Here is a 12,805-nt window from a genome sequence, read left to right as displayed (position 1 = left end):
AGGTTATAAGAGATCGTGTGGGGTGATGCACCCTCAATCTCCCTCTTACCTCTGAATAGAAAGTCCACAGCAGAGGAGATGGTGGGTGGGTATTGGAATACAAATAGGGACCACACATCTCGAAGAACCTCCAGTTACAAGTAACTCTTCTTCTTCAAGCGATGGTCCCTAAATGTATTCCAAACTCGGGTGAGTATGAAGCAGTGATCAGCTTGGAGGTGGGTGTGAGGACATGATAGGTAAGGCCGACTGCAGGACAGCATGTCCCATGGTTGCGTCTGCCCACTGGTTGATGGTGTAGTGTGCTATGAAAGTGTGGATGGAGCACCAGGTCGCCGCATGACAGATCTTATGTCAGGGGATGTCTGCCAGGGAGGCGGCAATGGTTGTGTGTGCCCTTGTGGAATGGGCCATGATCCTGCTGGGTGGTGTGAGAGCACGCAGTGCATTCAGTAATGCACTTAGGGATCCATTTGGATATGCGCTGCGAGGAAAGGGCTTGCCCTTTCGACCATTTCGCAATGGCCATGAAGAGGCGCAGGGAGGTGCAAATTGCACAAGTCCTGTCCAAATAGAAGGTCAGTGCCCTATGGACGTCCAGGGAGTGCAGTGTCCTGTCCATGGGAGTGGTGTGTGGCGTACGATGGAAGACTGGGAGATGGATGGACTGGTTGAGATGGAAATCAGAAACAAGTTTTGGGAGGAACTTTGGGTGAAGGCACAGGGAGACTCTGTCTTTATGGAAAATTGTATACGGAGGGTCAGTCATCATGGCCGCCAATTCGCTGACACGCTAGGTGGAAGTGATTGCCACAAGAGGACCTTCATGGATAGGTGTGTGAGGGAGCATATGGCCAGTGGTTTAAAGGAAGGCTTGGTGAGGGCAGACAGAACTAGATTAAGGATGGGGTAAGGGTAAGGACCAGTGGGAAGCAGTTCATCAGGCCCTTCAGAAACCAGGTAGTGATAGGGTGGGTAAACACCGACTGTCCATCCAGTGGATGGAGAAAGACACTAAGTGCTGTGAGGTGGACAGAGAACGAGCTAAGTGCGAGGCCCAAGTTTTTAAGCTGCAGGAGATAGCCTAGGTCATTGGGCATGGAGATGGCCTAGAGGGGAAGGTGGTGGCATTGCACCCAGGAGGTGAAGCGCTTCCACTTCATGGCATAGCATGCCCAGATGGAGTCCCATCTGCTGTTCATAAATACACAGCGGACAGGTGACAAACAGGCATTGTCTACATGTGAGCCCCATCCAAAAACCAGACTGTCAACTCAAGCGGGCCTGTGTTGGGGTGTCGAACTCTGCTGTTGTCGTGGGTGAGGAGGCTGATTGATGAGCAGGCGGACAGTCTTAGTAGATCAGGAAACCAGAACTGTCGGGGCAAGCACAGGGCTACCAGGATGACCGTGGCTTGGTCTCAGAGGATCTTGTGCAGGAACCTGGGGGTGGAGGAGAACAGGGGGAAAGGACTACCAGAGGCTGTCACCTTTGGAGTCTTGACCCCTGGTCCCCCTGGAGCAGTAGAGGGGAATTTGTGGTTTGCTTGAGTTTCCAATGAGGCACGACATATGGAGTAGAGAGTGGGGTCATGGAGTTCCCACTCGTGGTTGAGGTACCAGGTGTGGCTGAGTGCATCTGCCAGGGAGTTCTGGGGCATGATGTTGTGGCAGAAACACCAGTTCCAGAGTGGATGACCTCCACTCAGAGTGGCCAGGACCTGGTGCCACCTTGTTTGTTTATGTATGCCACTGCGGTGGTGTTGTCCGAGAGGATCTAGACATGTTGATTGTGGATCAGAGGCAGGAACATGTGACAAGCCAGGTGGACCATGCGCAGCTCCAGAATGTTGATGTGCATGTGTGCTTTTCTGAGAGTCCATGTCCCCTGCGTGACATGGCCATCTAAGTGTGTGCCCCACCTTGCCAGGGAGGTATCTGTGATAAGCGTGTCTGTAAGGATGGGAGTGGTGAACGGGGTGCCTCTGAGCACCTTGGCAGGATTGGTCCACTAGGTGAGGGAGGCGCAGACCCAACTTGGGACAGTCAAGGAGGAGTCCAGGTGGGTGACGTGGGGCCTGCAGACTGAGAGGAGCCACAGCTGTAGACAGCGCATGTGGAGGCAAGTGTGTGGTGTCACATGGGTGCAGGCCTCCATGTGGTCAAGGAGGCACAGACAACGGCATACTGTTGTGCACGGGTTGAAGTGCAGGCCACTCGATTACAGACCTAAAAGTCGCAATATTACAACAAAAAAACTTCAAAAACAGACTCCAACGAGAGACTGCTGAATTGGAATTAATTTGCAAATTGGACACCATTAAATTAGGCTTTAACAAAGACTGGGAGTGGATGGGCCATTACACAAAGTAAAACTATTTCCCCATGCTTACTTCCCCCTTCCTCCGGCACAGTTCCTCATATCTCCTTGTCAATTGCTGGAAATGGGCTATTTTCATTACCACTACAAACAGTTTTTTTTCTCTCCTGCTGATAAAAGCTCACCTTAACTGATCACTCTCCTTATAGTGTGTATAGTAACACCCATTGTTTCATGTTCTCTGTGTATATATATATATCTTCCTATTGTATTTTCCACTACATGCATCCGATGAAGTAGGCTGTAGCCCACGAAAGCTGATGCTCAAATAAATTTGTTAGTCTCTAAGGTGCCACAAGTACTCCTGTTCTTTTTGCGGATACAGACTAACATGGCTACTCTGGAACTAACTATGTACACATGGACTATCGTTCTTGTAGCAACTATGAGTGTGAAGAGAGGATTCCGACTCTGACCATGCGGTAAGAGGGAACTGAGGGTGCGTCGCCCCGCATGACCTCTTAAAACCTTGCCTGGAGCACATGGCAACGTAAGATGCCCTTACGGGTCAATGGACACTGCTGCTGAAAACTTCTGGCTTCAGCGCATGGTGCGCATGAGTACCCACATTTGGAACATGTATAGGGACCATCACTTGAAGAAGAATCTACATTTTTATTTCGCTATACTTCTGACAGATCATAAATAGCGGTTAAAAAAAGAACTTAACACATTCCGGATTTTCTAACTATGCAGGTAAAAAAAAAAGCATTTATTTTTAAGTACATTTCCAAAAGAACCACACACACATTTACAAAGAACTGAAAATGCTTTCCTACTGTTAGAATATGCCAAGGGGGTTCCTTACTGCTTTTACATCTACTTTATGAAAATACTGCATGAATAATTATGTAAATTGATTTTTTTAATTCTAAAAAGCCTAAAAAATGATCTTACCAAAAGGCTGCTTTTCACAAACATAACAGTTTGCACTATCATTGCCAAAGCAATCAAAGATAAAAGATTTAACAGCCCTGTCATTGTTAAAATGGAACAAAAAATTGAACCACACGTTCATAATATCTTTGTTTACAATTAGCCATTTGATTTTACTCCCAAACTGTTTGCAGATGTTTTTATAAATAAAATTACAATTCTGGCTTTAAAATTAATTTCACTGTCACATGTACTGTCCGTCTCTGTACCATACTGACTTCTAGATAGAATCTCAGAGGCCTTTGGCTTCATGAATGGCTTTATCAAATATCAAGGGTTCACATCTCTGTCAAATTAGAAAGTGTACTCGAGCTAAACTTTTCACCCTTTTAAAATTTTTTTAGCCAAGTCATAGAATACTGACTCTCTCCTGGAGAACATGTATCAGCACTTTTGAAATTAATGTCTTATCAAGACATAATTATTTGCTTTAAGTAGTACCTTCGTATACTTTCTTTAGAAAAGTAAAACAAAAACAAATAAAATGAAAGAACACAACAAAATGTGGTTAAGGTTGATGGGAAGCATACGAGACACACTTGGCTGCAACAAAATAAAGAGGCTGGTTTAGCTCTCCCTCCCTCATTTCCATCATCCCTATTTTGCAGTCCAATGTAATTCTGCACAACTGGTACCACACAAAACCTCAAAAACTGGCTTAATATTAAAAGTCCTATCTGCCCTTTTCTAATTTTAAATACAATTTATTCTCCCTTCAGAATGATATTCTGAATTATCCACTTCTGATTTTCAGTGGCACTCACACTGCCCAGGTCCTGGCTACAGGTCCGGGGAGCTCTGCATTTTAATTTAATTTTAAATAAAGCTTCTTAAACATTTTAAAAACCTTATTTACTTTACATACAACAATAGTTTAGTTATATATTATAGACTTATAGAAAGAGACCTTCTAAAAACGTTAAAATGTATTACTGGCACCCGAAACCTTAAATTAGAGTGAATAAATGAAGACTCGGCACACCACTTCTGAAAGGTTGTCGACCCCTTATTTATACAATACTAATTTGGGAAAGATAGCTATAACGTTAACATACTCAAGTTGCCTAACTCCCTTCTCGGTTCATGAATCTTACTTCTGTAGCACCTCGTCCAGTGAGGACTACTCCATAAATGAGGTACTGTTCAGCCGAAAGGTGACCGAATGAGGCCCTTTGTTATTTGTTAATTTTCCAAATTGAAGAAGTCCATACCAGTTGTGTATCATGAAACACAGCTCTACATCAGATTGACAGTGAAGAAGGAATGGGGAGGTTGAATTCAGGACTACTTGGATCATAGGCTAGATACCTTCCATGCAATGGGAAGCAGCAGCTTCAGACTACTGCAGCCCTGAGGCTTCATGGCAGATAGACTCTCTGTTTCCACTAAGCAAACTGAGGGAAGAATCCATCCTTCCCCTTCCCAGCACAGAACTACCAAGGGGGGAGCTGTGCAATGGAACCAGGATTTTGTCTGCAGTAATTATTACATTGGTAGAATTTAGATTCATATGTAAAATTTAGAAAGGACTATGCAATCACTTATTACTTTTTATTGATAAATACACAATCGCAGAATGGCTGTATGTTGAACAATATTAAAAATAGTAAGCACAACTTGTTGACCATTATCAATATTTGAAGGACGACACTCACTATTAAACTAGGCAATCATTATCCTCAGACAAAAACCAAAGAGATGGACCTTTCACTAAGCCCCAGAGGTCAAGAGAATCTGTCTCTGGCTGACCCACTGAGACAGTGAATTCCAGAACCAAAGAGTGAGGTTGAGTTGGCGATAGAGCAGGGCATTTGAGTCAATCCCTGAGTGCCCAAATGGCTAGTTTAGGGGAGATGGCAACTCTAAATTTAAATGTGTGGAGGATGTATGTAAGGAAGGATGTTCCAGTGATTAGGGGAGATGGCTACCCAGGATTGGTTGCTGGCCTGCCCACCTCCTCCCAGTACACAAGGCCCCTCGTTGGGCTTGGGAGCCAGCAAAGACAGTCATGCTATCACCTGCCATGCATCTCTGTGAGTTAATGAACATGAGTGTGGCAGAACTGAGTCTCCTGGTATACCATGGAAATAGCCTGATCAAACCCACAGGGGCAGCAGAGGTGCAGAAAGGCCCTTTCCCTCAGGACAGAATTAACCACTGCTCTGAGGGGTTTTCCACTTCTTCACAGAACCCAGGAGGCCTACTTGGGTGAGTAGGACTTTCTGAAATGTTGCAGCTTTCGGTAGGGCCCAGTGCAGGGTTATGGTAGCTATCAGTTGGCTAGCTCCTAAACCTGAGTGCAGGGTCTATGAGGTGTCCAGCAAGATTGGGTTTTGTCGAGGATGAAGAGGTCTCTTGAGATCTAGCAAGGATCCTCATCTAGTATGTATCCCTCATCTCTACCCTCATTTACTTGCATGAGAGGAGAGAGTGACAAAGGGATCTCAACAGCTGACTACATCGATTCAGTGACTTAGTGGGCTAGGCCAAGGGTGTTTGACCTCTTGTTGTAAAGCCATGAATATCTACACTAGACCACAGTTTTGCTTGGCAAGGTTTTGGGTACTGTTCAACTAGTGTTAATTTAGTTCAGTAAAGTTTAAGCCTGCTGCTTAAACCCATGTTCTATGTAGTGTGACTTCATTCTCCATGTGTTCTTTTAATCTTTAAATTACACTTAATAACTCAATAACACTTATGATGCAAAAGCTATATTGGATATTTCAACTTAAAGTACCTCTTTCAAGCTTTTGATTAACATATAATGCCCACTACAGGCTCCGCATTTTATCTGTATGTCAAATACAAGTGTTGAGTGAATCAACACATTACAAACATGACCCTTAGTTTAAATGAAATGGGACCCCTGTGAGTGACACACAGTAAATGAACTATGGGACACCACTTTTTTATGCATATTTCTGTATTCATTTCTTTTTCTGTGCAGTGCCACTTGTCTTTTTGATACTTGCACCCCCTCTTCATTTTCTCACTGAAGAATTGTGACTTGAAATTTAAATTAAAACAAGACCCCATGGTTCCAAATTACAACTTGCCTTTATCCCCATTTTTATTATTTTTACAATTTCTCATTTATTTTTCTCTTATTTCTGTTCTTCTTAAATAAAGGAGCTTCATTGATCTTGGGGCCTGAGGCAAGGCACCAGGCCACCATATATATATATATATATATATATATATATATATATACAATGTAAATATCATATTATACAGTATAGGTCTGGTACCATGCCCACCTTCAAGAAAGAAAAAACTTGAACACCGGACAAAGGTGTAGCACTGAATATATGGAAAAAGATCCTTCCATATTATAGAGAGTCTGATTAGAAGAAGTCATAGTTCACAAACTGCATATTCCCCAATTGGGAAGCTGTCAAATATCTTGCATGTCTTGTGTTAAAGCATATTTGTGTATGTATTTGCGAACACACACATAACATGTATTCAATTAAACTGTTTTTATCTAAAAATGTGATCTCATTTACGCTTTCTTTAATGTATTCTGGAGGGAACCAATCACACCTACTCTATACCTCTGCCAACTAGTGGGTCATACACAAATGTTAATTTCTTTGATTCCCATTGAAAATATGTACAATTCTTTCAAAAATAATCTATTGCTCACATAGTGAGAAACACTGGTAATGTAAGGAAACTTAAATTACATTTGAAGGTGCAGTGTTTAATTAAAACTGGTATTTCTGAGCACCTTGTTGAACAGTGGCACCAATTTAGATATTTCTTTGTGGGGAGGATGGAATTTTGGTCCTTCCTCCTGGTAGGGACCTCATTCTGGTCCATGCTCATTCTCCCCAGGGCTCCGGGTCTCCCTCAGCCAGAGAGTCTTCCCTCTCACTTACTCACCTGGTGTTGCCAGGACTCATGTTCTCTGGAGACTCCCCTGTACTCTGCTGTAAAGGAGAGACTCCTCATGTGCCAAGCTGCAACACCATTTTACCCATCTGCCTCACTGTTTGGATGGAAGGGCATCCAGGCTAAATTTGAGTGGCATTGAGATCTCGTGTGCAGGTCTCCAATGCCACTCACTGAGATTTGCCCAAGCTGCTCCTCTGTCTGCACAGAGGGGCTGCTGGGTCAAATTTCAGTGGCATTGCAACCAGACAGCTTGAGTGATGCTCCAGATTGCTCCAGCAGCAGCTGTACTGATTTAGTACAGGAACACTGGTTAAAAGTCGTCAGGCTGTACCCCAAGCTCTGCAGCCTATAGAACTTTGGGCAATTGCAAAAACCTTGGGGAGGGCATTCACTTCCCCTGCTCCCCATTTGGCACAACTGCAGCTGAAGAGTGACAGGATTTGTGACCCCAGCTGTAAAGGGAACCCTTGACACAAGACATAAACCAGTCTCCATCTTCTGTTTTAGAAATAGCATAAGGAAATATTTGTTTCTAAAACAGGGATTTAAAAAAATATATCAGGCAGTAAAATTCTTCCCTTGAATGTAAATCAATGTATAAACATAATGAAAATTAGTTTATAGCCCTCAGCTTTGACTTTGGAAAGCCCAATGTCATTATTGTCACTGGGAGTGGGTGTACCAGGATTTCTCAGCCTCTGCTGGAGATGTTGCTGGAAGGAGGCTGTAGCCAATCAGAAACCACCAGGATACATAAGAAGGATTGCCTACTTCTTCTAAGGGGGAATTCAGGGTGAAGCTGGAACAGGTGAGGAGCATCTCAGTCCTAACCCAAAGCCTTGGACCTGGGCCTAACCATTAGACTGCATCTTCAGATAAGCAGTGTGACAAACTGATTATTTTTGTTGTGAGGTTTAAAGGCCCATGCAGGTAAATTTTGACTTTAACCTTACTTAACTGTTAAAGGACCACCAAAAAGCTCACTGAATGAGATGCTTTGCTCTTGGAAAGCTTTGACAGTCGCCTTTGAGCAAACAATTCATCAGAATGAATTTGTGTGTGACCCAAGAACTTCAGCGCTTAGCAACTCAAAACGGTTATTTTAAGATGTAGGTACATAATTCTTTCTGACATGGATGATTGCTGTTAATATGAATCATTCTGACATTTTCTTTTAATGTTCCATTATAAATTGCAATAAAGCATTTCTAAATGATCTCACACCTCAGAATGAGTTTTAATACGCATTACTTATTGCATCAGTAAGTCATATCTTTATCAACAGTTGATTATTTTAAAAATGGCTTTTGTAACTCAATTCCTCAAGTTACTTTCTTTGAGGAAAATACAATATGACTAAATTTAAAGGCAATTCAGTATAATAGCAGCTATCATCCACATTCCTAGCATGGACTCGGGTAGAATATTACCTTTTCTAGACCATCAATATTTTGTGCTAACTTTAGCTTACAGATATCATAAACATTTGGTATCACTCTTTCCTTGGTTAGAGCACACTTCAAGGTAATAAAGAACATTGTTTCATTGTAGCAATGCATGCAATATGGATCTTATTTTAAAGCTTGGGCCTGATGAATTATAATTTTCTTTTTTTACACTGCTTTCTAAATGGACATTATAATATTGGATCTAATACTTAGAAGTACATCACAAGTTAAATGGGTTATAGTTTACTTTTACCTTCATCTATAACAGCCTGCCACTGGAATACATGCTTCTGATATGAAGGTCTGACAGCGAAGGCCTGACATTGCCAGTCCCTGAACATAGGCATTCCAGCAGGACAAGAAGGATTCTCACATATTTTGTATTGTATTCTGGGTCCATGACAATCTCCTTCAGGACCTGGCCTAGAGAAGATGGAACAGACATCTTTTACTTGTTGGTGACATTCAGCCAAACTCTTAAAACGCAGTCCACTTCATTCAGTCTATATAAAAAGTTGCTTTAACAAGCAGACATCTTTTGATGAAATACATTGTTTACATTAAAAACACATTTTAAAAATCAACAACTACAAAATCAAACTTTAAAAAACTTTGGCTTCTGTTTTTCATCAACTCTCTTAAGAAAGATTCACAAATTCCAAATGTTCATTTACACCTGGGAATAAATGAAGAGGGAAGTTCAGCACAGGTATTCAACACAGGTTATTATAGCCCTCCAGCTGCTTTTTTCAATATAATTCAGGTGTTTTTTTTCAGCTCCTGATTAAGTCTAAATCATCAATGAATGGGCACAACACTTGCATGTACTTTAAATTCACAGCTTTCTGCAATTTCCTGGTGCACTGTGTGACAGACCCAGACCAGTGGGGTACAGGAGTCTGGTAGAGGGCAAATATACTGGTCACTGGATGAGTAGTTTTCTGTTCCCTGAGTGACCAGAGCAGGGGCTGCACTAGAGTAATCAGGAACCTGCTAGAACCAGTTAAGGCAGGCAGGCTAATTAGGACACCTGGAGCCAATTAAGAAGAAGCTTCTAGAATCAATTAAGGCAGGCTAATCAGGGCACCTGGGTTTTAAAAAGGAGCTCACTTCAGTTTGTGGTGTGAGTGTGAGGAGCTGAGAGTGAGAGGGTATGCTGCTGGAGGACTGAGGAGCACAAGCGTTATCAGACACCAGGAGGAAGATCCTGTGGTGAGAATAAGGAAGGTGTTTGGAGGAGGCCATGGGGAAGTAGCCCAGGGAGTTGTAGCTGTCATGCAGCTGTTACAGGAGGCACTATAGACAGCTGCAGTCCACAGGGCCCTGGGCTGGAACCCAGAGTAGAGGGCGGGCCCGGGTTCCCCCCAAACCTCCCAATTGACCTGGACTGTAGGTTCTTCCAGAGGGGAAGGTCTCTGGGCTGTTCCCCAACCCACATGGTGAATCTCTGAGGCAAGAAAATCTGCCAATAAGCGCAGGACCCACCAAGATAGAGGAGGAACTTTGTCACAACTGTTAAAGTTTTCAAGTCCAATTCCCCACCCTACCCCTCCACTTTCTTCTGGCCTTTCAGTTGTTCCTATAGGTGCTAATTATGGAAGAGCAATAGCAGACTGCAGAAACTGGAGAGTATGCAATTATTGGAAAATCTTGCCTGGAAAACTAGTGAAAATGAAATTAAGACATCCCTAAGTGCTGGAAATAGTTTATAGGCATCTTATAATACAGCTAGAAGTGACATTCACATGGGAGGGAGCTAGGGAAGAATTTTGCACACAGCAAAAAAAGCTTTTCTGTCAGAATACCTTGTTCAGTACACCCATTTCCATGTTTTCCCTGTCTTCCATTTTACAAACTCCTCTGTCCGTTTATCTCTATCTCTGGTATGTTTTTTCCTCTCTTTTTCTCCATCTTTTCCCTTCTTCACTCTTACGTTACCCATTCCTGTTATCGCTACTTCCCTCCCCACTATTTCTCTTCCTTTCCTACGAAGGAAAAAATGGTATTGAGCAATTGAGAGGGGACGGTATTTTTTTAGCCATATGTTTAGAGTTCTGGGATGAAATCCTGGCTTCAATGAAGTGAGCGGTTAAACAGTCCTTGCTTTCGATGTGGCAACTTTTTTTGTTTATTTTTGTTCATACCTATTTAACTTAAATGCTTGTAAAAACTGTTGAGAGGAAAGATCTTTCTGTGAAAGGTTTAAGCATCTGTCCAATTGAGGGTAAGACAATTCCCATTTCAGTTCTCATCTCCTTCAAGGACTCCTCCAGCAAACAAATGTAGGACAAGACCTGATATTCTGGATATTTTTTTCAGGTGAAAAAAATGTAAAAGGCATGAACTCACTTATTTTTTCGTTTGTAGGTCACCTTTAAAATATACTTGTATTCTTTGATACAGTACTTCCAGAAAACTTTACACTAGGTCCAACTTTGCTGCTCTCACTACACTTTTGCACAGCAGAAGCTGGTGATAGCAACAATGAATACCAAGCTTCCCCTCACCCTGTTACAGTGACAATAAGCTGAGCTGTGCAAACAATCAAAAATGTTTTTCATTAATATTTGTTTGATTTTAAAATGAATTTGTTTCAACTATGTTTGTTCCTGGTATATTTGCTATTAACAAACATTCTTATAAATGAGTTTACTGTCAGGACTGTTCATGGAAATAATGAAATTTACATTATTATTATTATCTACTGGAAAATATATAGGGAGTGTGAACTTTCAGTTTGTAAAGTTTTGCAACAGAAACCTCATGGTAAAAGATCTCTTCCCTGATTGGATGAGCATAAACATACAAAGTGGTTTGTGTACGCAATCAAAAGTAAAAAAACACAGCTCAGATCTCAGATATTGAGTTCTCACAATTAACTGACTGTGCACAATCTCCAGAGGAAGAATATTTTGCCAGAATTAGTCAGAAAATTAGTTTGAAAAGCAACTAACTAAAATAAAATTGTAAGCTATGTCCTTGTAGAAACAGAGGAAAAAATAATATAATAATTTATTTACTATTAATTATTTTTTTAGGTCTCATGACAAGTTTACATGAATAAATTCCTGCTGTTTCTTAGCAAGACAAACTCATGTGACCAGTTTTTTTTGGAGGAAGGTTGAACTTCTCAAACCCTACAAATCTCCTATTTCCCATTATTCAGTATTTATGGAAAAGAAGAATTGTATACATGTAGCACAGCTGTGTATAACCAGGTTTGACTACAGTTAAACATTACTGAGAAATTCTATAGCACAAAAAAGGAAAATGGAACTTCTTTTACCCAGTGCATTTGCGCTGTCGACTGCTGATTCCAGTGTTGCAAGTTCTGCTGCAAGTGCTCCATGTGCTCCACTCCCCCTCCAGATGTTCAGGAAAAGATGTCCTACTGGTACATTCTCCAGCCTTACACCACTATGCCAAAAGTCAACTCTCAGGTGAATAAATCAAGGCACATCCAAAATAACGTATTGCCTTCTGTTTGCACTGGTAGCACAGCATAAGCAGGGCTTATTGAACATACTCTTAAAAATATCAAGTCAAAGAAAATACTGGGAATTTAGGGCCTGTTCCAACTCCCCTTGAAATCAATAGAAATTTTCCACTGATGCCCATGATCGTTTCACTTGGTCCTTACTGCATAAAACATGCCATTCTGGACTTCAAGATCATTTGGCTTCCCCTACCATTCAACTACTCCAAAAAAGCACTGAAGTGAGGAGGATGAAAGTCAATACAGCTGAGAGATAATCTATATCTATCTATATCAATATGCTTATATGAAGTTCTGGGCTTGATGTATACATTCACATGTATTTCTGCAATTTATAATGAAAACTGATGTAATGCAGTGCACAAATTTTAGGGTAAATGGCACTTTATTGATAATGGGAGGTAGGAATGCCCTACTTAGCTTTCAGAATATTTTGCGTGGAATCCTGGCCCTAGTAAAGTCAATGGAAGTTTCAATAGGGCCAGGATTTCACCCATTGTATTTCTGCATATATACATCATTTGCCAGGAGAGGACAACTACAATTCTCCTCTCATTTATCTACTGTATAATACGCTGTGTAACCGTAAATCATCTGTTAGATTTAACTTTCAATTTTATTTTTCTAAGAGGTGTCCAGATGCCATAGG

At 41.6% G+C, this 12,805-nt stretch overlaps 1 protein-coding gene across 1 annotated transcript in view; it reads right to left on the bottom strand.

Moving 5' to 3' along the window:
- Positions 1 to 12,805, bottom strand: part of ADAMTS19 (ADAM metallopeptidase with thrombospondin type 1 motif 19) — a 277,558-nt gene that overhangs the window by 63,273 nt on the left and 201,480 nt on the right. Inside the window, exons 13-14 of the mRNA XM_065405898.1 lie at positions 11,947 to 12,077; positions 8,914 to 9,083 (exon numbers count right to left, since the gene is read on the bottom strand). Coding sequence (XP_065261970.1) covers positions 8,914 to 9,083; positions 11,947 to 12,077 — 301 coding nt within the window. The remainder of the gene's footprint in view (positions 1 to 8,913; positions 9,084 to 11,946; positions 12,078 to 12,805) is intronic.

The sequence above is a fragment of the Emys orbicularis genome, chromosome 6 (assembly GCF_028017835.1).
Source record: "Emys orbicularis isolate rEmyOrb1 chromosome 6, rEmyOrb1.hap1, whole genome shotgun sequence".
Lineage (NCBI taxonomy): Eukaryota > Metazoa > Chordata > Testudines > Emydidae > Emys > Emys orbicularis.
Note: the sequence above shows the minus strand (reverse complement) of the source record. Positions and strands in the feature narration are given on the sequence as shown.